Below are 26,129 nucleotides of genomic sequence, written 5' to 3' on the forward strand. Positions count from 1 at the left end.
GTTAACATCTACCTGTTAACTGTTTTGTTTACTACCTATGACATTTCATCATAAAAGTGTCATTCTACAATCGGAACTACTCGGCCATTTCCGCTACACTTACAAATAACCTCGGATGCAGAAAGGAGAATTTCTTCTTGAAAAAATTGCTGGCATTATAGTCTTACGGGACTCAAAGTAGTTCTATCTACTAGGTGGCTAAAAAATTTGATTAGATATCACAAGAAATATTGAACAACAACTCAGTCAAGAGTTCTGTTGCAAAGTGAAGAGCTAGGAAAAAAAGTAATGGTAAAAATTTCAACCAGTAAAAACTATAATTTTAGAATTGGATTGGTCAAAATCATGGACAGATTCTTCCTTCTAGTGCCTCCAAAGTTTTTTTTCGGTGTAACTGAAAAGGGTGAAGAGTTCCGATTGTGCCATTCTATTGAGTGAAGACCATATCTATCCCTTAAAGTTAATTGTTTTACTCACTGTAATGTGTGGTTGTCAAAAAATTAAAATATTGGTAGAAATATAGCCACAAAAATATAGATTCATCGTTTTTGTTTTGGGATGAACTTAAATTTCCTCATGAACAAAGGTTAACAACAATGAATTTGTTGGTATTATGTCCCCATCTTTAGGTATCAGGGACATTTTAGCTTTATGTGTCTACCTGTGGACTTTTGAATTATTTTTGTAGTAACCTATAAAATTTTGAAGTTGTACTCCATGTTGAGAGCTAGAATTCCTTTGTTTTATGAAGATTTAAGTGGTTTTCTCATGAGCATCCTCACCTTTTGTCATTCAGTCATTGATTTTATTAGTAATGAGTACAAGTCTTGTCCCATTTTTATATATGTTTACTTTTATGTTGCTGGAGTCTATAGAGACAACTATTTCTCTGTACCAGTGTATATTTTGTTTTATGGCCAGCTGCAGCCTGCACAGTGGTGTGAGGGTTTCCTTGTTTTTTATTGAAGACCCATGGGTGGCCTTGAGTTAACATTTTTCATCCTGGTGGGGTTGTTTTTTTCTTTGAGACATTCACCATATCCATTCTTGTTATTTTGTATTACAGCACATGCAATAATAATGTTCAGGTGATAGAGTTGATTTTCTTTTAAAGGACAACCACCAAGTGAACTACATTAGGTAGTTGATTAGAGATGTGTGAGGAGATATAAATGTTTTATTGAATCTTTTTGTTTTTAATTGTCCAGTTAACAATCTGAAGAAGTTCATCAGGTGAAATTTATGAAATTAATAGAAGACCAGCATGATCCCATGAACATCATCATTATATGTGCTGTAATACTCATGTCTAAACTCAGTACAATAAAATATTGTGACAATTTGAATAAAACTGTCAATATGATATTGAAAATTTCAAAATTTGTAAGTGGACATAAATATTACGTAAATCTTAAATTGTAAAATTTCTCAGATATTAATGACTGTTTACAAAAACAATGGCAGTTATGTAATTTTTAGAATGTCTTGCCATTTGAGTCGGTGAACTATACTGAATTTCTTATAACATTTCTTGGCACAATGATGAAATTTTCTGATTTATCATGTATTGTCTTCTCTTTTATACATTGTGCAGTTGGGAATGAAATGTCTTGCACTGTCTAGCCATTTCAATTGCAGCCCCTGGAAATTTGGTACTTAATTGAAGTGGAATTGAGAAAACAGTTAATCATAAAGCTGTTTATTGAACTTTATTGTTACATACTATGAGTTTCAGACTGAGGCTGTAAATAGTTCATGATTTACTGTAGTTAATTAACAATGTGACTGAGTAGATAAAGCCTTGGACTAAAAACAATGAAGTGTAACACTACAGTGGTTTTGTTGCCAGCAAGTATCAATATTTCCATGGATCTACCAACAAGAAATTCAGAGCTTATCTCCTCTTAGTAAAGGCTTAATTTCAAGCAAACATTGCCATGTCCATATACAGGAACGGTGGTCAGTTTAGGCTTGAGTACAGGAGATGGGAGCAGATATCATTGTGAAGTTTGTTTTTTTTTTCTAAAAATAAGTTCCAATATTGTTATTGTTTTTCACCATGTTCCTTTCTTATCTTTACAGTTGTATGATAAAATCAACACTCAAACAGCAACCCCAGTTCGGCCTCCACCCTCTGATGCAGTCCACAGAGCAGGGGAGGTAAGTGGTGACCACAAAACAGTTATTCCAGTCCGCCCTACACCTTATGATGCGGTGCTCCAATCCAAGGAGGTAAATATTGAGTGCTGTCAGGAGTTAGCTCCCTTCTCTCTTGCACCTCTATTGTTTGTGCTAGTGTACTAGTGGTGACATAGGTTGAATTTTAGAATGTATGAGGATCTTATTACTTATGTTTTTTTTCTGGTCCCTAATTGACATAGAAAATACAACTGCCAATAAATTGTAAATCAAGAACTTTTTTTATGTTTTGAAAGTTAGAATTAATATTAGTTCTAATTAAATTAGCATAAGTAGGTATATAAGGACCATTGATACCCACAAGATTCATACTGAAACTATAGTTCGTGAAAGTCGTGACAAAAAAATTACTACTGAGAAAATTAAGATTTTTAGTATCCTGAAAGTATCATTGCCTACCAAACTTGTAAATGCATTCTATCGCTATTTTGTTTAAAATCCCTTTGATTTTGCTATACGATAATTTTCAGTCTCATGCCAGTTGAGTGAGAATGAAAATTATTACCAGTTTCTATGTCCTCATTTGACATACAAGCAACAGTGTAGGAATATTTGACAACCCAAATAACCTGTTTGTTTACTGCATATGAAATAATGGCTAATTTCTGGCAATATTTTCTAGTCTACAATGGAACATGATTAAAATACAGTAGCTTACCCAATTAAAATTAATAAATCCCAAAATTATTCCACAAATTTTAAACGCGACCGATATAGTTGACCAATTTTTTTATTTTTTTTTCAAATGATGTGTAACACTGCTGCACAACATACATGACATCATGTAGCACGTGGCCGAAAAATAGTCCCAAAAGGATATTAGCAGTGCTTATAAAACTTACATATTTAGGTAAGGAAAACTGAAAATAAAAAAAGCTAATACCTTACAATTCAGCAAAACAGCGATAAACAGATTATTAAATATTTTTTCAACTCGCGGGAGTTTCTCATGCTCATCTTGTCTCGTGGCAAAGCTGTTCAATGATATAAGCATGAGAAACTCCCTCTCGTTGAAAACATATTAAATAATCTAATATTGTTGGAAGAAAATTTTCAAGTTAGGCATGAACAGGAATCTTTTTTAAATTTTGCAAATGGAGTTAATCTAAATAAAAAATGTTTTTAATCTTTAAAAGGGAAGTATATCAAATTGATTATGTACTATGTCTGTTTCGTACTTCACTTTATGGGGCTTTAATCTGGATCAAAGGATAATTTTCTTTGAATATAATATATATTTTGGGTCTAACTAAAACCTTAAATATTGATATTCAAGTAGTCATATGTACTTTTGTAATGCTTTAAAAATTGTATATTCATGCATCTGTATCTCATAAAAATTACTCCAGAACTAAAATTCAAATTAACCTTACAGCGAATATCAAAGTTAATTTCAGGAAATAGATTTGGTCATCTCTTGATTAAATTTATACCTGATGAAATGTCTGAAATAGTTAATTGGACAATTGACAGAAGGATTTAATTTCCTATCACTTCATGTTTATTTCAATTTAAGTTTAATAGAAAGTTTAAATCCCTTTATCCTTTGTCCAGTTAACTATCTCAGGTAGTTTATCAAGTGGTTATCAATCATTCTTTGAAGTTAACTATTCTACTTGCTGTAAAATGTTCTTCCTATGCCACCATATTGTTTTCCACTTTGTTGTGAATGAATAGACCTAGATTGAGTAGACCAAATATAATAGAATCAAATTCAGATAATTTTGTGGCCAGAAAAATTTGAACTCTGCTTTTAAAGATAGTCAGGGGCTATGGTATTTACATTTTTATGTGCAGCATAGGTTTCCACTGCTTGACCCAGCTTTGGTGAAATGTCATGATTTTTTTATTGTTTCCATTTCTCAGAGCATTTAGATACCTTGGTAAATTTTGGTTCTATAAAGGTTAAGGATTTAGTATTTATTGTCCTGTACTGTTAAGTACCTATTAGTATTACAGAGAATCACATTGAATAAAGAAAAATATCTGGACATGGGTTGTCGAGCATATACATGACAATATAAGGATCATTGCACCTGAAATCAGACCTTACTGTAGTTGTATGGTTATGCTTAACCTTCTTTGGAAGCAGAAACTTGTGATGTCCAGTTTAACAGTTGATTGCAGGAGAATGACCATTACCTGATGAACTGTCTTAGGTAGTGAACTGGAAAATTAAAAAGGATATTGGTCATTCAATCAAAATTTATCCCCTGGAGTTGACTATTTTACTAGCTTACAGCTTAAAACGAGTTAAGTGAGAATAATTTTATCCAAATAACTCATCAAAACTCCCATATAAATATTTATAGCTCCTGGCCTGTTATTGCAGAAATACCTGTTTTGCTAAATAAATTTAACCAGTCAATTCAATAGATTATATGCTTTAGTATAGTTGTCAATGTAAATGATCATAAAGGTCAAATCCCATTGTCACCAGTCTGGTATATACCTTATTTTTTTCCAGCTCAATAAGGTCAGAAGTCAGGTATAGTGAGCTGTAATTTGTCATCTCAGCCAACTAAAGATTTCAGGGATATATGAATCACCTTGTCTGTCTGCCTGTCAGTTTTTTTCGTCCCCATGTCTTGCTAGTAGCAACATCTCTTGAGCTGCTGTAGGGATTTTAATGAAATGTAAATATTATGTAAATGAGCATGAAAAAAAAATGTTTTCTGAGGCCTGAATTGGAGGTAATCCAAATTAAGATTTCAAATGTTGAAACCTTGAAAGCAAAACTTTTCCAGAAGAGATTTTGATGAAATTTTTATAAGAAGGTACATTAGGCATCAAAGATGTGCATGAAGGAATAGAAATATTGTTTAGTGCCTGCAAATGGAGATAATCTGACCTAGGGTTTGACACTGTAATCCCCTTGAAGTGTCAGTGAGCTTGCTGACAGTATTTCTAGTTATTTGTGTTGTTTTTGTCACTCTGTATGTTGTTCAGTTCTTTATATTCCTCATATCTTGACCTACACTTAGAAATCGATGGTAAAGGAAAACTATTGACAAAACTTTACGACAAACGCGATGACTTTTCATTCAGAATTGTCAACTTCCCTTTCATATGTGGCAACATCCCTTCGACTCCTGCATATGGAGTGTTCATATCACAACTCATATGTTTTGCCAGAGCTTGCCGAAACTACGCAGACTTTTCTTATCGCGCTAGAACTCTAACAAATAGGCTTCTGGAACAGGGTTATGTTGCTACAAGATTGAAGTCATCACTACAGAAGTTTTATGGTCGTCATCATGATCTTGTGGATCGTTATGGTGTATCCATCAGCACCATGAAAACAGATTTATTCAATGGGTCATAGTTTTCCTTTCCTCGTTTGTCTACCCCAGACTTGACTTTTTATGAGCAACTCAGCGGGTGTTTCTAGAAAAGCAGAGGACGCTTACCCTACTGGTGCACCTGGTCCATGCTCCTAGTTTTAGTGGAGTCCGAGTTGCTCATTTACTTTTGTTGCTTTGTATGTATGGTTTTGGTTACTTTATGTTCTTTGTTGTGTATGTCTGTTTTCCATGTCTGGTCTTTGTCCCTGGATTACATTCTTTTGATTACCACTATAACCTTGGTTCCCTTGATTACTCTTTAAGAACAATAATTGTCCTTACCATTGTAGTTGTTTTGTAAAGGTCAGAGATGGAAACATGTTGTCATGAAATATCAGCAGCTTAGATAATTTCAGTCCAGGAATGTTAAGAGAACAAATTTTCCTGGTGATACATGGCTTTTGGAAAGTCATTATGTCTTACTAATCCATCAAATATCAGATTTAAGCATGTTTTGACAGTACAAATTCCTGATTGAAAGTTCCTATGGCATGAAATTCATGTTGACTTTGAAAAATTACCTTTTCCATGTGAAGAACTGGTACAATGCATGATGATCTCTGCATAAAATTGATTAAGAACTTTGAAATGTGAATAGCTAGACTTCTGATTAGTCATCAAGTGCATGTGAAAGTTTGGTGGTTACAATGCAAGTGATGTTTCCGATTAGTTAATTAATTAGTGATTTATTATCAAAGTTGATTAAAAAGATTCTTCTGTTGGCTATAGTCAAGTTTACTTGGTTATAAGTCTGGACGTTTGATTCTAAACATTCTTTTATTTTCATCAAGGTTCAAGTTTTTTCATAAGTTAAAATCAAACAGAAAAAAATAGATTACAGATATAATGATCTTTCAAGTGCACTCAATAGAAATCAGATGAAATGAACTAATTAGTATTTAAAGGTTATAAATAATCATTAACTTTTAATTTTTTCCTGAATTTTATATGTAAATCAAATTTTTCATTGTTATCTTAAAAAAAGTCTTTTCTTCATGTAGAATTTAGATTCTAATTTAGAGAGAAAGAAAAGATAGATCACCAGTTTCTGAGTGAATGTGAATGTAATATTTGTTCTCTTTGTGTGAAATTGTAGGTTTTGGACACAGTCCAGAAAGGTCCACCTGAATATGCAACTGTCTGTGAAGAGCTGTCACAAATACTGTCCAAACCACATGTTATGGTAAGTATTGACTGAAGGACTGTCACAAATACTGTCCATACAATGTTTTGGTGAGTACTGACTGTGAAGACCTGTAACATATGCTGTCAAAACCACATGCTACGGTAGGTACTGTCTGTGAAGACCTGTAACATATGCTGTCAAAACCACATGCTACGGTAGGTACTGTCTGTGAAGAGCTGTCACAAGTACTGTCCAAACAACATGCTATTGTAAGTACTGTCTGTGAAGAGCTGTCACAAATACTGTCTAAATCACATATTATGGTGAATACTGTCTGTGAAGAGCTGTCACAAATACTGCTTAAATCGCATGTTATGGTGAATAATGTTGGTAAAGAGCTGTCACAAGTACTGTCCAAACCACATGTTATGGTAAGTATTGACTGTGAAGGACTGTCACAGATACTGTCCATACAATGTTTTGGTGAGTACTGACTGTGAAGACCTGTAACATATGCTGTCCATACCACATGCTATGGTAGGTACTGTCTGCGAAGAGCTGTCACAAGTACTGTCCAAACAACATGCTATTGTAAGTACTGTCTGTGAAGAGCTGTCACAAGTACTGTCCAAACCACATGTTATGGTTATTACTGTCTGTGAAGTGCTGTCACAAGTACTGTCCAAACCACATGCTGTGGTAAGTACTGTCTGTGAGGAGCTATCACAAGTACTGTCCAAACCACATGCTATGGTAAGTACTGTCTGTGAAGTACTAATTTTAATTTATGGAACATAAAATGACATTTTTTTCTGCAAACCTGGCATAGGAAAATGTGCAACATGTCTTCTATAGCATCATAGTTGTATCTTTTGCATTTCAATACAATAAGAAAATAATCTGTTCTTGAAACATTCAAGATATTGACCTTATCAGTGAAACCGTATTGCAGGAATATTAGCATAGTTTTTTTTACACCAGGAAAAATTCTATAGGCTATTGCCAAAAGACTTTGTAATTAATTACTCTTTAATTTTGATAACATTGTATATTACATGTTTTGTAAAGGGTATACTATGAAGTCTATTAAACACCAAAGAAATATTTAATGGCTGTGGTATTTACGCTATATTGAGTCAAGAGAACTAGACGGACATAGACAAAAGACTGTAATTAGAATATGCATTGGAGATTACTTTACATGCCTGAAAATAGTAAGATAATCACATTTTTGGAGCAGGGAGATCCCATCAACAAACTTCAAAGGCTGTTGTATTGATCATTTCATCTTGTTGGTTACCCTCAGCTGATGGACAGGATTTGTTTCAAGTTTGAAATTGAGTTATCTCTCTTTGTATATATATATGTGATGATAATTGATACTGTTATAATGAGGAGAGATTTTTTTAGATATAATAGGCTTATCAATTACAGCTGTAAAAGATATTGGAGAAACAAGTTGCAGTTTTAATCTTTTGTATCCATGGAAACAGATTTATAAACAGAATGAAAATGATATGTCTAATGATTATATTTTGAACATGATACAGAAATTATCATCCTCCTTTGAATGAATGGTTACCTTGCTTCTAATCTATAAGTATCTATGAATGGCAGTAACATGATTTATTAAAGCTATTTTTCAAGACTTTTTCCTTAAGAATGTCTTTAGTTTACAGTTTTTACCTGTTTTTGTTGTGAGTCAGAAATGTGTCATTTGTGATCTTGATATGGAAAAAATAATTAAGGAAATGGAAATCATTTTGTTTTTGTTTGCTATATTTATCTGTTAGTTAGGATCTCACCAACTTTCAGTGTGAACGCTGTAGGAATAAGCCTATCCGTTGGTCCATCTGTCAATCAAAAAATCATATGTACTCAATAACCTTAATACCATTTTATATGACCAACAACAAAAATTTCAATCGTATAATGGTATGAACTTGACACCGATGGCATTGTTGTCCTCGTTGGCATCCATTAATCGATGATTATTTATTGAGTAAAACTTTTTTGAATAATCGATGATTATTTATTGAGTAAAACTTTTTTGAATAATCAATGATTATTTATTGAGTAAAACTTTTTTGAAGTTTTTACACATTGTTACTAGGGATATGGTGGAGGGCCCTCTGCTATAGGTCTTGGAGGTTTTTGTCCCACCTCTTTTGGAAATTAGGGGCTAAAAGGGGGAAAATAGGTGTTATCATTAAAATTGATGGAAAAGCATATTGTTAACCGATTTTTATGATTCAGATGTCAATCTTTTCCTTTTTAAAATCTTTTTTGAAATTTGTTTACTGAGTAGGCTTATCTTTAATTGTTAGAGAGTTAAAGGGATACAAAATTTGGCCATGCTAAAATTAGATCAACTTTTTTTAATTTTTGGTCCCATATTGAATTTTTTTTTATTGGATTCCTTATGAATTCCCTGCTAGCGATTTTCAGTTGGATTTCAGAGATCTCTTACTGTCTACTACCAGGTATACAGTGTCTTTATAAAATGTGGAGATTGAGAATGATGAAACTTCAAAGGACAAATATCAAAAATAATCATTGGTACTATTGAAGACAATCATGTCTTTTTGGATAATTCTTAAAACTGAATCAGAACCTTCAATTAATTAAAGAACAAAGACCATATCTGTTTGTCTTTGGAACAGCTCATGAGGGAAATTTTCCACAATTGTCAGTTTTTCATGCGAGATATTATTACGTATAAGCATATTTTTGATGTAAAAATTCAATTATTTTGTATTTTTCACAGTAAATGTAGTAATTTTAACCAAAGTTTCCTCATTAAAAATCTCTCACTATTATTAATTTATCATTGATTTTGTGTTAACAAGTATAAATGAAGGGCAAATCACAAAATTCAGACCGCTAGTTTAGTTCTATATCAGCCATTAACTTCAAGATGTTTGTGGTATGTCTTTTTTTACCAAGAGTGTCATGTTTATTTAGAGTTACTTCCCTTGCCACACAAAATGCAAGCCTTGGGCAGTGATATGATGTTAAAGTTCAATAAGATATTTGATAAAATTTTAAAAGTTTATTGTGTACAGATTTACTATGCAAATATATTAAATAAATAATACTGAATTAAGATAACCGACACAGATTTGTAAAAGTGTTTTTGTTTTAGCATTTAGGCTAGTGTGTTATACTATAAGTTAGATTCTACCCTAGGAAAATTTTGTGAACTGGTTCTCCAAGCCATAGGATATTTTTCTGTATGCTTTTAATTTGTTTCTTATCTCAGTCTAAGTTTATGATTTATGAAGTTGTTTTTAGATTGTATATTGTATTTGTCCTGTATTAATACATGTATTTTCATTTGTTCCATGCTTTTTATACGACTGCAAAAAATTAGAAGACACTTTAGGCTTTCATGCAATAATATGAGTATTAGTTGGTTGCAGTGGCAGATCAAGAGGGCGTTGTCACCCTTCTTTTTTAATTGAAAATTTGTCATTTTCATGTGTAAAATTGACAAACAATGTCCTAGCAGCCCCTTTTTTTCCTAGGATCACCCGTCTGCAATCTTCCTTTTCAAAGTTTCCAGATTTACCCCTCGGTTGATCTTTATGAAATTTTGTAACAAGGTTACAAACCAAAACAGGAATGTTTGTCTTGATTTTTGGGTTACCTAAAACAAGAATTTAACTATTTAACTCCAGTAAAAGCACAGGAATGTCTATGACATTGTTCCGCAATATTCTATACACAATGGGCAGACTTGGATGATTTTTGGGTGAAGACTTGAACTTATTAGAAATTAGGGGCCAAAAGGAGGGGTCAAGAATAACTTTACTCTCTTTGAAATTGTATTACAAGATGATATACCACCAAATGAAGACTGTGATTGATTTTGAGGGTTAAGACCTTAACCTTGTAGGAATTGGGGGCCAAAAAGTGGCCTGAGACAAGCATTTTCCTTATGTCCAAATTACAATTCAAATAAAATTGAATGGATCTTATTTAAACTGTACTGTAAGGTGCCATACCGCAAAAGGAAGGATGGGATTGATATTTGGGGTTGTGACTTGAGCCAAGAAAGGAGCCAGAAACAAGTTTTTTTTTTCCTGACTTCAGGACGATAACATGAGGGAAAGGGAATGAATCTTTTTGAAATCATACCACAAGCTGCCATATCCCCACAGAAAGTTTGGGATTGATTTTGCAGGTTTTGACTGGAACCATTTAGGAATAAAGGCCAAAAAGTGTCCATGTATCAAATGTTTACTTGTAATCAAAAACCAAAGCTATGTCAAGTTTGAATAGTGTGTCAATATTTGTTCCAACTGTTCAGGATTCAATCATAGCTGTTGTATGAAGCTGTGCCCTGCACTTTATTCATTAATGGAGTTCAGTTAACATAATGATTTCTTATCCAAAATACCTACAGCTCTTTTGAAAATTAGGGGAAGGTTTGTATATACCCCTGCTTACAAGAATGTCTAATGTCCTGTTAAAGTTGTTATGCTATTAGGTAATAAATTGATATGCTTTATATCTATTACAACATAATTTCTTTGGGTTCTCATCTAATTTAAAACTACTTTTTTAAAAATTTACTAATAGTATAGAGATTGTAGAAAAGGGGTGTACTCACTTGTTTTGACGCATAGGTCCAGATGAGCTTGGCATCTGTCCTCATCTGCTTACTTTTTATAAAATAATTTTCATGTCTGGAACTATAGATCTGATGATAACTAATTTTTGGTATAAAAATATAATATGCTGAATTCAGTTCTGTATTTAGTAATTGGGCCATAATAGGAAAGATTCTTATTTCAAATGTTGAAGAGTAATTCTCTATAAAAACCAAAGAATTTACATTCTCTTGGGAATCTCATATTAACAGAGTTGATCCTTATTTGGTACATTTTAATAGTACTACAAAGTGATATAGTTTATCACCTTAGAACTTATAACAATAATGTTTTTTGACTGAGCTTATCCAACATTTAATCACAACCCAAATTTACTGGAATTGTTTCAAGTTTGAACTGGCCATGTTTGCCCAGATTGTTTGGGTTCAACTTTTGTATTTGTTTCAAAGTACACCCCACAGAGAAATTTTTTTCTGTCTTTAGTTTTGTAAGTTTGAATGAAGGTTTGTCCATTACCATATGATTTCCATGGCTTCAATTTGGGATCAGTTCATCTGAATGATCTGAATCTTGGTATGCAGCTTTCACATTGTCTGTTGTATTTGGATAGTGCTGAAGTTCTTGGTTAGATATTATAATCTTTTCTGGAGTTATAGTTTATAATTCAATGTCTAGGAAACTGATTTTCTTTAAGACAAAATCTTTTAGCTTTATACAGAACATGGGTGGGGATATGTTTTATGAGATCATAGCTCACGGCTCTCTTGTTCTTGATGTTCTTGGGTGTATAAAAATTAGACATTCTTAAGTAACGAAAAACAATGCCTACATCCTGCTATGATATTGTAATAGCAATGAAGTTACTTTCTAATTAGTAGTTAAATTGTTCACATGCTGTGTAATAATGTTTTCTGAGTGTTAAATAATACTTACTGTAATTAAAGACAAACTCAACATCATTGATTGCTTACTGCAAGCTTTCTCTTTTGATATCATTCACTTGCTTTCTCCATACATTCAATATAATTAAATAAACATCAGCCTAGGGTGTTTTGTTCATCCTTAAAAATGCATCATCTGAGAATGATAAAACATGTTTGTAAGAATCTCATCTTGTTCAAGATGAAACTTCTACAGTATTTTGGTTAATTTGTAGAAAACTTGTTGTATTTTGTTGCTCCCGAAGACAAAACTTATGCAACCTTTGAACTTTTTCCAAAAAGTGCCATCTGGTTTAGCTCTGTACATTAAATTTTCTCAACCTTCGGACTATTTTCAAATAGTGTTGTCTGCAAATCAACCTCTGGTCACATAACTTGTGCAACCTTTGGACTATTTTGAAAGAATACCATCTGCTTTTCCTGCTCATGAAGACAAAACTTTTGCAATGTTTGTGCTACTTTTATAGCATGTTGTCTGCTTTTTGGATGTTTGTTGATGGGACTAGCTTTTTTTCTGTGCTTAAGTGTTTTGTTTTATAACCGTTTGAAAATTTTGACGCATTTGGAAAAAAACTGAGCAAAATGGCTGATGCTATTGAAGATAACTTCAGAAATCAGTTGGTGAGTACAGGAATAATTTTTGTCTGACAGAGGTTTTTTTTACATACTTGACTATCCTTTTTTTGTGTTGCATGGACCGTGTCTTTTCTCAGTCAATTAATCATTTTTAAATTTGGGGCCTTACTACCTAATATTTTCATTGTTATGCTGTTTCTGTTATCCTGAGAGATATTAGCAATTTCTAATGACGATGTTATGATGTCGCAAATATACAGGCGTAAAGTTTGTAAGTAGTAATAGCATTCAGCCTTTGTGATGTCATAACTTACAATTTAGTGTACAAGGTTGATTTTTTGTGAAATAATGGCAGCATACATGTAACCCCCTGATTTTGAATGTCTTGATGGAGCATAACATCTTTTATTATATAGCTGGCAGTAATGTCTCTTCTCCAAATCTACCAGTATTCTATTTGTAACATAACCGTCATTAGAGGTTAGATACATCTTATAGGATAGGTCTAAAATTGAATTTAAGTAAAATCAACTGTGGTATTCTTGATATCACAGGAATTTAAAAAATCCAAATTTTTTTTGAAATGTGTGAAGAAGTTTGCTGTAGAATTGGAACATACTACAGTTTTATATCATTCTCGTTAATTTACCGACGCATTACATGAAATATTTCTAACAGTATTGGCAAATTATAAAAAGAATTTAATGTTTTTCACTGTTGTGTTCCATGTCCTGAATCGGCCAGATGTTACATAACTTAATTTCTAATGTTTTATATGACTGCTCAAATTACCCATAAAATTTATTTGTAAGTTTTTGAGTAATAATATGAATTCATTCATGGTGATCTGTAAATCCTTTCAGCTCTCAGTTGATGTTAGTGTTATAGATATAAGGTCTTTGGTTCATAGTGATGTTCCCCACCCCATTTTACAAAAATATGGTAAGTTTTACCTTGTCTGTATGTCTGTACATCTATCTAACCTACATGAAGTGGGAAGTGTTCTTTTTATATCTCTGTACAGCTTTTATTACCTGCATTGCCAACAGAGAAAAGTGAGGGCAGATCAATTAACAGCTCAACGCTAACTCCATCACACTTAGGGATACCTACTTAGTGTAACTCAAAATTATTGAACTAATATTATTCAAGCTTTGTTGATTGTTTATGTACATATTGAAGATTTACATCTATTATGGTGATTTTTTATTTACTTTTACAGCCAGTTGATCTTAGCCATTTCACGTGTGTCAACAATGGTGAAAGCAGGTCCAGTTTCAAAATATATGTTGTGGATAGTAAAAATGAAATGTGTTTTTCAAAAAACAGTTAACCAATATTCAAACATTGAACAGTATTTATATACACATTGAAAATATACATCTCTCATTAAGAACAAGCTCGACAATTTTTTTACATGAATTTTTGCTTGTTGAACTCTACCATTTCACAGCAGTAGATCAAGTCTTCTATATAATGCATAATCTAGGTAATGAAGGTATGTAACCATCACTATAGGTCTTCAACTGGCTTAGTGTTTATGAATATGATTAAGACGCTTATGTGCAAGGTCCAAACAGCATTTGACTTTGATTCTAGACACTACAGCACTTGCAAAGTCAGGAAAAAGTGATTGATTTTATGTGACATTATCCGATTGTCAAACAACATTTGATTTGAATAATGTCGGAGAATTTCATAAGGCCTGCCTGCATTAAGGGAGGAAACAATAACTTGCTGCTGTATTGTGCTTAAGTCTTTATGATGAAGAGACTTATGTGCTGACAAATATATTAAGATGATACCAGGTCCAGACATGTCATTGGTCTTGTGGTTTTTTTTTTGGTTTTTTTTTTCTTCTCATACTATATTAATTTTCTTCCTATTGAAACTAAATATTAATTTAAAGTCGTTGGAAACTTGATGTTACCATAGATAGTACTTTGTTATATTTGATATCTATGGAAGCAGCTCTGTCTTATTTTCCATTAAATGTTTAGGTTTTGAATTTCCTATTCAATAATTACTTTCATGATACAAAGGACAGAATATTAATAGACTAAAAACAATTGGGGCAGATTGTTTGTTGTTTATCTTCTTTTTTTCTGTCCCCTGCTGCCATGCTATGCAGACACTAAGAAGTGCTAGTTGTCCTGGTATTTTTTTGTATTTCTTTTCTTTGTACCTTTATGGACCTAACAAAACAAAAACTTAATTATTTTTTATGTTCTTAGGGACTTACTCTGTTTTCTTTTATGATAATTGTTTGGTATTGATTCTATTTTTTCCAAGCCATCTTCTTTTTTTCTTTTTTTTTTTAATATGAGTTTTTATCTTTATGTTTATAGAAGGTATGTTCCTTAAGCCTGTCAATGTTTCAGAATGTCATTAATTACTACATGAACAATTGTATGTTTTCTCCTGTTGATAATATTTAGTTTTTCCCAGCAAATTTAAAGAAGACCAATGTTATAGGGTCCATCATCTAGTTCATTTGTTCTGAAGACAGCCTTGATTAAAGGGTCCATCAATAAGTTCATGTTTCTGATGGAGACCATGGTTTTAGGGTACATCAATAAGTCCATCTTTCTATGGAAGACCATAGATTTAGGGTACATCAACAAGTCCATCTTTCTAAAGGAGACCATGGATGTAGGGTACATCAACAAGTCCATTATTCAAAGGAGACCATAGTTTTAGGGTACATCAACAAGTCCATCTTTCTACAGGAGACCATGGATGTAGAGTAAATCAACTAGTTGATGCTCATTTGCTTTTGTTACTTTGTATGTATGATTTTAGTTACTCTATATTCTTTGTTGTGTATGTCTGTTTTCCATGTCTGGTCTTTGTCCCTGGATTCCATTCTTTTGATTACTGCTATAACCTTGGTTCCCTTGATTACTCTTTCTAAAGGAAACCATGGATGTAGGGTTGGCTGCTCTGCTAAGGAATAACAAGAATTTCGTAGGGTTGTTAAAGCTTTTAAGCCTTTCATGTAAGCAGTAAAAATTATGGGCACTGTACTTGTTTTTGATGTATAAGCATTTGATATTTTGGTGGGAAAAGGATTTCTCTTTACTTTCTGTAGGTTTTGTCTTAGTAGATTTTATCTATTAAAAATCCTGAAGAAATAACAAGGATTTAATCAAAACTTCTCAAGTAACATTTTAAGGTGTGTTTAATGAAATTATGAAATGAAAACTAAGGGTCACTGGGCTCAAAATAATTATGTAGAAATGGATAAAACCAGACTGAACATCTGACAAAAATGGCTGAACATATGCAATGAAACACCTTAATAATGATAATGATTTCAAGATAAATATAGGTGATAATTTTAAAATTAAAAAATTTTGTATTTATTAGGTAATTTTTTGGGAGTTATGTTCCTTTAATTTGTTATTTGTTGACTTGCAAGTGACCATATTATGAGCATTTCCTTTGAGAATCTTCTTTTATTTTATTTTTTTACCCTAAAATTAAGAAGATAAAGTATGCATAAAAATTTAAGTAATGTGGCCAAGAAGCTGGGTAAAGTAGACAAAATCAGTTAGATTGGTCTAAAAGTGAATTTTATACATAACTGTCTTACATGAAGGATTATAGGTTTAAAATTTTTATTGGGACAAATTGTGGTCTAATTATCTTGTACAATTTTTTAAAGAATTGACATTTTAGTAAAAAGAGTGTTTGACAACTCTGTTTGCCCATTCAGACTTAAGCAGTTACTAGGTGCTTGAGATGAAAGACTGAAATTCCTTGTTGAAATATTTGTAATGTCCTTATGTGGAGTTGGTCCTTATGATTTATGGCCAACACTCTATTAATTTATTCATAGCTATGTAAGTAACAGTCCATATAAAATTCTGACTCTACTTATCGTAGAGGTTATTCATGGTGGAACAAATGATGCTTTCCAGTCTACATACAGATAAATGTGTAGTTTTATATAACGATAGTCCTTTCTGTATTCAGAATCATATTTTTGAGAAAACTTCCTGCTGTAATCAACCAAGTCAAGAACAATAACTCTTGCAAAGAGTCCATTTCATACACAATCTGTATTTATCTAGAAAGTGTGACAACCAAATGAAAAAGATGACTGTTTGAGAGTAAATTCTGTGGGTTTTTGACATGCATGATTGTTCTCCTTTCAGATTTTTTATAAAGACTGCTATTCCAAAAGGGGAGCTACTCATGTTTCTGAGTTTTCCAGTATAGGTATCAGTCTTGTATTACATATTCCTGAGCGGGTGTATGTCAAAACATGGAGGCTAAAAAATATAGTGCGCTTCCTTTTTGCCTTTTTCTGTTTTTTTTTTTTCATTACAAGCTCAGGGTAAATATCAATCTATGTCACAAAAAAATTGTTTTTGAGGAAAAACTGAATTTTCATGAAAAATGATGCTTCAGAAAAGGGGTCTATTTTATGAATAAAAAAAATTAAAATTTCCTTAATTGAAAAACAGTCAAGAGTAAGATTGAAACTCCTTGTCTATTTTTTGAAAAATTATGAAAATTTAAGGTATACTATAGAAGCTTATGGGGAAAAGAATACAAGACTGAGACTTGATTATCACAATTTCAGTGGAAAGTGAGATTTTTAGTGAGTTTGTTTCAATTATCCTAGAAGCTTTCAAACAACAATATATCATATTTTATACTAAATGAACTTTAAATGGAATAAAGTGATGCAAGGCCTCATTTTTTACTTTTATGGCATATTTTTACTAAATTTGGAAATTAGCAATGTTTTTATAGATTAAATATGACCAATGGATTGCAGTTGTTATTATTAAAAGTTTTCTCAACACAACTATATAAGAAATAAATAGTGTGACTTGAATTGCTGAATTATAAACAGTTTTGATTTTTTGGACATTTTTAATACTTGGAGTAGAGACTTGAAAATGGTGGAATTTCACTTGTTACATATGACATATAAAAACTGGAATGTTTTTTGCATTTTCACTTTTATTCTACTTTTACTGCTCAAGAAGTGCTGTACTACAGCCATTTGATTCACTAAAAGTGAAAACTGACCAATGAAATATTTTTTATCTCATAAATGACCATGTCTAATGGTACTTCCACTCAAATTCTAAGGTGGCTTATAAAAAATTGGTGGTAATGACATATAAAAACTGAATTTTCTTCAATAGTGTGTGAAGTAAGTAGAAACTTTGATGTTTTTTGTGCATGTTGTTTATTGTTCTTGCAAAATGTCTATCTGTGTCTGTGAGATATTTCTTCTTATGTAATTACCGATTACATTTATACATGCCCAGGGTACCAAATTTTACTGAAAATCAGCATTTTTTTTAACTAAGATGTCTTTTTCATTAAAATAACGATAAATATTTAATATTATGACTCTATTTTACCTTTGTGTAAACAAGAACTTCAACTTTGTGCAATTGGCTGTTTAAAGAAGCAGATTTTAAATTATCAAGAGGCTCCCTTTTGTTAAGGCTAAAAAGGGAGGGTCCAAACTTGACTTTTTGTGAATATGGGCAAAAAAATTGAGATTTTGAAACAATATGGTATTCATGGAATAGTTAAGGCATTTGTTTTATCAATACAGACCGCCGTTGATGTTTAAAAAGGTGACTAAATTATTTTTTATCAAAACTTGTCTTTTTATGGCAAAATTTGAGATATTTGACGTAATACTGTTAAAGGGTACCTATATGAAAATTGGAACAAAAATTCACCAGAAAGCAGGTGGACAGAGTTGTTTTGTCTTTAAGTTGGAAATTGAACACAGTTATTGAAAAGCAACAACATTTAAAGATATCTAAAAGTTTTTATTAGTAATAGGTATCAGTCTTGTATTACATATTCCTGAGCGATGTACGTCAAAACATGGAGGCTAAAAAATATAGTGTGCTTCCTTTTTGCCTTTTTCTGCTTTTGTTTCTTGGTAAATGACTATCATTTTTCATCACAAGCTCAGGGTAAATATCAATCTATGACACAAAAAAATTGTTTTTGAGGAAAAACTGTATTTTCATGAAAAATAATGCTTCAGAAAAGGGGTCTATTTTATGAACTCAAAATAAAAGTGAAAGTAGAAAAAGTCTATTTTTAGTTTGACCTGTCCTGGTGTACCAATGTTCGTGCCTTTTTTTCTAAAATGGGCATAAAAATTATTTTTGACATTTCCTTAATTGAAAAACATGGTCAAAAGTTAGATTGAAACTCCTTGTCTATATTTTGAAAAATTATGAAAATTTAAGGTATACTATAAAAGCTTATGGGGAAAAGAATACAAGACTGAAACCTATAATGCATACATACCCCTATTAAATTATCCAAGCTATTCCTAGAAGACAGATACAATTATATATCTTGGCTCTATAATTGTGTCACAGCTGTCTTTGAAAGCATTAGTAATTTACGTCTAGGCTAGAACAAAACAAGCGTAAAACTTTAGTCTGCTAAACCCATTGTTTTGTTTCTAACCAATCACAGTTCAGATTCTGTTGTTAGTTTATATTTTCTTCAATTTCCTCTTTTTCTTGTCAGTTTTTCCTGGTTTATCAGGATGGAAGAACATAAAGTTATATTTTGATTGTCAAAGATCTGTGTTTTCATCACAGTGTCTGATTAGTAGTAAGAAATATTGATTTGTGTAACCAGAAAACACTGATTGAAATCATATTTCTGGATTTCCTCTGTAATTTGTTTTCGGATTTGACATAATTTAATGGAAGGAAAGATCTATTTCTGTTTGTTTTAGGGTTGTGAATGATGGATTTAATCAATTGCATGTTTAATGACTGAAACAAAAGGGAAATATTGTGTAATTCATTGGTTTTTTTTATTTCTTGGTGATTAGAGAAAAAAAAGGTAACAACTAATACTGTTGAGTAATTCGACTATTATCTAGTAATTGCCGTAACAATTTTGTTTATGTGAAGAATTAAAAGTCTTATTAGATGCTTCAAAGAGTAATATAAGTGTGTTTCATGATATAGTTTTATCATCACGTTTTAGAAAAGTAAAAGATTTAGGATTCATTATTGTTTGAATGTATGAAAAGTATATTGGAAGAATTTCCGTTTGCTAAGGCACATTAAGAGGGGGAGGAGACATTCACTACAGGCCAACAGCCTTCCCAAAAACAGTTGAAAAATGTATATTTTTGCATGAAATTTTGTTTTAACCCCCACCCTTTCCCACCCACCCCCCAAAAAAAAAAAAAAAAAAAAAAAATTAAAAATATGCACAACACCAAAATTCTTTTATTTGGGGAAAAATCATGAATTCATAAAAAAAATTGTCAGTAAGTTTGAAACTGTTGAAAATCATATTTATTTAAAAAAAGATATTGCCAAAATATGGGATGATCAGCTGCCAACAAAAATGTATTTTCTACAGGAGTTGAATATTTAGGTTTAGTTTTATTGGTGTAAAAATCTATATGCAAGGAATTTAAGTATAGGTCTGGTTAAAAGGCTGGTAGGATGTGATACATTATATCTCAAGATAATTGATGAAACTAAATGTTCAAAAACATTTATGTCCTTAAAACAACTCTATGTTCATTTCCTTGTTTTATATTGTCAACAAATTTGGAACTAGTTATAGTGTAAAAATTCTGGCAGAAATTTCCCCATAGTTTTCTGAAGTAGAATGCAACCAAATGTAAGTGTTTGAATACCTCCGGTGACCAACTTCCACTCGTCGATTACAGTATCTATTAGATCTATTAAAGGATTAAGAAATGTATGAACATAAGTCTCTGCCTGGATTTAATTTGATTTAATTGTGTCCTGCTTTTTTTAGTCCAATGTTTTTTTCATTTCTTTATATTTGAATCACCTTGTCAGACAGCCATTCTAATTATCCAAATTTGGTCACATTTTGAATTGATTACAATTTAAGCAGTTTTGGTTGCTGTCCTACTTCCTGTTTCATTGGATTGACCCATTTTTTAAATCATACCCACAGGAAGTGGAGAAGTATAATGTGAAACCCTCCAAAAAGTTGCTTGTCCATCTGTCTGTCTGTCCACCGGTGGGTTGTTTGTTTGTTTGTTGGGGTTTAACGCCCTAGCAGCAATATTTCAGCTATATTCAGGCGATTAACATGAAAGGGTTGATAAAATGAACATGAAATGATGATGATGAAATGAAAAAAGGGATGGGACACAAGGATAATAGGGTCGATAAATTTTGATTGCCACAAGACGGAAGGGAGGGACGGTTATAGTTAGGCAATTTAGCCTCCTGTGGCGGAGCGCAAAGGTTCTTGCTCCTATCAAATTCCACAGCAGGGTTCTTTAACGTGCGAGGAACATGGCATCTTTCCCAACACGGTGCACCACTATTGTTTGCGGTCAGGTTTTCCATATTATAGCCTGACAACCCCAGCATATTACATGCCAGGGCCCCGGCTAGGTTTCTGAGAACTATTTAGTCGCCTTTTGCGACAAGCTTAGTGCTGCTGCAGGCTATTTTTTTGACACCCGGACCTGCATGGTCCATCGATGGTTTCCAGATGATAACTTGAGAAGGATCAACATTATGTTGAAAACTTTGCACAGTTGTTTAGTACTTTACAATACAGGCTAAGTTTAATCCATAATCCATAATGACATTTTCGAGTTCAGCCATTTTGAATATTTTGCCATCCCCCTTTTTTCTACCATTACTTGATAGGTTATATCTTAGTTTATTCCATATTCTACTCAACACATGGTGTGAAGGATAAGGCAGCAGGCAAAGCCTATGTAAGCCCTCTTCCTAGGTGTCACTTTGTGTCCTGTTAATGTTCTATTTATACTGTATAGAATGAGTTGAGGTAAACCTAGCAAACAAGTTCATGTTGAGGTTTTTTTTTCTTTTTCGAGTTTTTTATCTGATGTTTGTTTGAGAATTGTTGTGCTTGAATACAAGATAATAAGATAGATACTAAAGATGTGTTCTATTACAGCTGAAATAACACAAACTAAACTTATTGGTTCCATTCTTTGGCTGTTGTCCCAATGTCTACTGTAAGTGTTTTCTGACAGAACAACTCAATTTCATTATGGCCAATGTTTTTCTTCTAAATGATTGACAGTTTAATTCCCTTATGACTTTGATACTTAGTAGTGAAATGTACAAGGCCCCAAAACAATCATATTGTAAATAAATGAAGAAATTTATGTGACAGCTATCTTCATCTTTTTCTCTTGAAATTGATTTTTTTCTCATAGATAAATAAATAAAATTGCATTAGAGTTTGCACATTAGATGAGCTTGGGTTGTCAACTTGTCATTAAAGATGTGTTTTTGAGTGAATGAAAAATTAGGGTGCTCTGGTATATATTTTGTCATTGATCAGTTTTAACTTTTGTAATATGTAATACCAATCAAAGCCTAGAGAAATGATAATGGGGGGAAATTACAACATAGGAACTGATTTCAAAGACAACTGGAGAATGCATCAGTTGCATTTGAAGATAAAAAATTTAAATTTATTTCTTTAGAGAATCAAATTTGTCATTAATGATAAATTCTTGTAACTCTGTATGACTCCCATGGACACATTAAATTCTGCTGGCAAACTAGTAATTGATTGATTGTTCAAGGTTAGACTTACTTTAATAGTTGATGGATCTGTACACAGAATGACATCTACTTTATATTTTAAAGCTCCTTAAATATTTAAGATATGTATTTATAAAGTTTTTGGTCAGTTTGTCTCTTTAGATTAGGACACTAGAGAAGTTTTTGTTATGATAAGGGTAAGCAGCATTCAGATATGTAATTTTGTAGGTATATTTCCAGTTAGTTATGGTAGTTGAGTCTGATACAAGTACCTAAATAACGTGGTCTATCAATTATGGTCAAGAATGTCAGTATGTTTCTGTTTTATTTTGTTCCTGTGTAATTTCATTCAAATCAGTGCTAACTTTATAAATGTTTTCCTGACTTAATGACCAAAACAGACAGTAAAACTATTATGAAGAACCTAATAACTTAATGTCACTTTATAATTGTAAGTCCTAGTGCGCTCTGTAAATTTCAAATGTTAGTAATTGAAGAAGACAATTTCACCAGTTTTATTGTAATTCAGTTTTACATAATGCAGATATAACCAGAAATGGTTCTGAAATAATCAGAAGCCATTTTCCTGCAGACATGCTCTACAGATTGCTTCTCAGAGATTCAAGAAACAAATGTAACAGATGAAAATTGAATCTGAAGTACAGACAAAATTATCTAACATTGATGTATTGCCTTTGTATTTCTGCCTTTGAAATGTTTAGGAAAGATGTCAAGTCTAATTTTGTTTCTAGAATGTTTCATCTTGATAAAGTCCAATGTAGTCTATGGATGAAAAAAGGTTGCATTGCTTTCCTTTATTCTATTATATGGTCAGTTTGGTGTATTAGACAGATCTTTTATAATTGAAATACTGTGTGCTGATAGTTCTCATGCTAGAATGGTCATTATGGAATAATTTATGGTCATCTTGGAAGTGTCTCAAAAGAACTACAGAATTTTACTAGATTGTCTATTGTAAGTCTTATTTGTTGCTGTAGAGTAATAAAACCGTTGGTTTAAAGCCGTTTATTTGCACTATGGCTGCAATATTTCAGATAAGAGGACGCCTGATTAGTTAGTATAAGGGTTTTATGCATAATTTCAGTTTAGAAGTTGTGTAAAGCAAATTGCAGTGTAGATGCAGCGTGTGATTTGTGGTGAATCTTTACAATGTTAGGGGAAGAGTAATCAAGGGAATCAAGGTTATAGCGGTAATCAAAAGAATGTAATCCAGGGACAAAGACCAGACATGGAAAACAGACATACACAACAAAGAACATAAAGTAACTAAAATCATACACACAAAGTAACAAAAGTAAATGAGCAACTCGGACTCCACTAAAAACTGGGAGCATGGACCAGGTGCACCGGTAGGGTAAGCGTCCTCTGCTTTTCTAGAAACACCCGCCGAGTTGCTCATAAAAAGTCAAGTCCGGGGTAGACAAATGAGGAAAGGAAAACTATGACCCGTTGAATAAATCAGTTTTCATGGTGCTGATGGCTACACCATAATGATCCACGAGTTCATGATGACGACCATAAAACTTCTGTAGTGATGACTTCAATCTTGTAGCAACATAACCCTGTTCCAGAAGCCTATTTGTTAGAGTTCTAGAGCGATACAAAAAGTCTGCGTAGTTTCGGCAAGCTCTGGCATAACGGGGATAAATGCCAGGACAACACCTCTCCCTTAATTTTTCTATTTTCTTGTTTGCTAGGTAATACGGGTTAACTGTCTTATTTATGATGTTGCTTGCAACTTACTTCTGTACTGTATCTTCCTGTTATGTATATATCCATACTAGAATGACAGTGTAAACATTCATTGTAATTATTTGTTTTTATTTTTTCCTCTTGATTGTTGTTCTCTAATGGTATACATAGGTGTTAACATTTGGAGATTCTTAAGCGGGAGATCTCACTCTCAAATTTTTTTCAAAGGAGATTTGAAAGTTTTTTTTTTGTAACATGTTTGTCATGCCTAAAGTAGGCAACAACATCTATGATGGTATGAAGAATTCTGAAACTCTGAAGGCCATATTGATGATGTTTTCTAGAATATGTAATGACTTCCAGAAATGTTATTATGAAAGCCTTCAACTAACATTAAAGAATTTTCTTGGTACTATGATACATTTGAATATTCCATGTAGTTAGGCTGCAGCAGATTAAAATGGGAGTTTCGGGGGGTCAGAACCCCCACTTTGTAGGAAAGTTTTGTTAATTTTGTGCAATATTTGGCAAAAAATTAGCAAATAATAACTTTGAAACCCCTCCCTCTCCCCTTTTCAAAGTTTCCAGATCCGCCCCTCTAGTCTGAGAAAATAATTAGACACAAAATCTTGAAATTGTACTTCAGTAATAATTCTTTGTTGAACAATGTATTTATGGATTTAGCAGATTTCTTCTACTTGGAGTTGTAGACAGAGCATTCACTCTATCTTTAAACCTTTTCTTTTAATTGTTTAAATATTCTTTTTCTTCAAGCGAATTTCTAAGTTTCAGCCCTTCCAATGATCAATGAAATTACCCAGAGAGTACTCCAATTAAGGATATTTCAGTACAATTAATTTTCTGGTATTTACAGAAAATTGTGCTTAATTGCCTGATGAATATGTCAGAAACGTGACAGTTTTCCCAAGCATTTGTCGATACAAAATGGCCGTTCTGTAATCACATTGATTTGTCGAAGACTATTGCAGTCTTGCGAAGCTCAATGAAATGATAAACTGTTAGTTATGATATTGTTCCGACAATTTTATTCTAGTATATTTATTTATTAGATTTCTCCATTTTGCTAAATCAATATTTATGGGAATTGTAAAGACTTGATAAGTTCCAGAGAAGACCAACATCAGTTATTATAGTTGGATAAATTTAATTAAGATATATATCATTTGATTATGGCGGGCATATTTCAAGTGTAAATAATAATTAATCGGCTTTCTCATTTACTTTGACTCTATCCTATAACTATTTCATCGAGCAAAACGGTGTGTCATAAGAATTTTTTCCAATAAAACCAGGGATGTAACTACTTCTTCAAAGAAGCCCTGCCAATCAGAGTCTTATGTTCTTGGAGCCTTGTTAGTGACAGCAAGTGACAATTCTTATTTCTATAGACTATTGTAATTGTTAAAAACAGACGACTTGTCACATAGTGTAATCTTATTAATTGTCCAGCAGGATCCAAGGGAATTTCTAAGACAGTTTGGGGAAATAGAAGTTGGTTAGTTTTCGGCAGGGAATTATTTCTCTTCACTTAAGGGTATGTTATTGAATGTTTTCAGTTATGAAAAAAAATCAAAGATGGTTTAAATCATGATCTGTTTGTTAATTTGTTAACAAATTATTTTATAGTTAAACATAACTTATTTTTTTACGAAATATTAACTATAAGATTTAGAAATAATATCTGTATTTCAGACTCTAATTGTCGGTGTTTTCTATAATATTTGGACTGCCTTTGTAGAAGTTATTGTCTTTGTCTTGTTAGTCCATTTCTTTGTTTTTACCACTGATTACTATCTTCTGATTGAAATCTTATTTGCACAGAAAGCAGGAAATATTTTGGTTTTCCCATCTTTTCTGATTTTAAATGACTCTAAGAATGATGCAAAATGTGATTCATGGGTAAAAAGGCTCCATATTTTTTTTTTGATATTTTGTTTGAATTGCCAAAGTAAACATAGTAAACAGAAATGTTCAGTTTTTCGTATAACCCGTGTTCTTAGGAGATAAAATTTTTATAGAATGCACTGTAAAGTTCAAAATTAAGGGAGATA

General features: G+C 32.3%; 1 protein-coding gene across 15 annotated transcripts in view; it reads left to right on the top strand.

Moving 5' to 3' along the window:
• The window catches only part of LOC148626695 (peripheral plasma membrane protein CASK-like), a 175,723-nt gene that overhangs the window by 126,591 nt on the left and 23,003 nt on the right, over positions 1-26,129 (top strand). For 11 of the 15 annotated variants that reach the window (XM_088570886.1, XM_088570892.1, XM_088570888.1 and 8 more), the window contains 2 exons: positions 2,083-2,232; positions 6,640-6,726. In XM_088570886.1, coding sequence (XP_088427012.1) covers positions 2,083-2,232; positions 6,640-6,726 — 237 coding nt within the window. The remainder of the gene's footprint in view (positions 1-2,082; positions 2,233-6,639; positions 6,727-26,129) is intronic. The other 4 variants (XM_088570897.1, XM_088570893.1, XM_088570898.1 and 1 more) reach the window with 1 other exon arrangement.

Source organism: Perna viridis, chromosome 2 (genome assembly GCF_037379345.1).
Source record: "Perna viridis isolate PV_CMFRI_1.1 ecotype Kerala chromosome 2, ASM3737934v1, whole genome shotgun sequence".
Classification (NCBI taxonomy): Eukaryota; Metazoa; Mollusca; class Bivalvia; order Mytilida; family Mytilidae; genus Perna; species Perna viridis.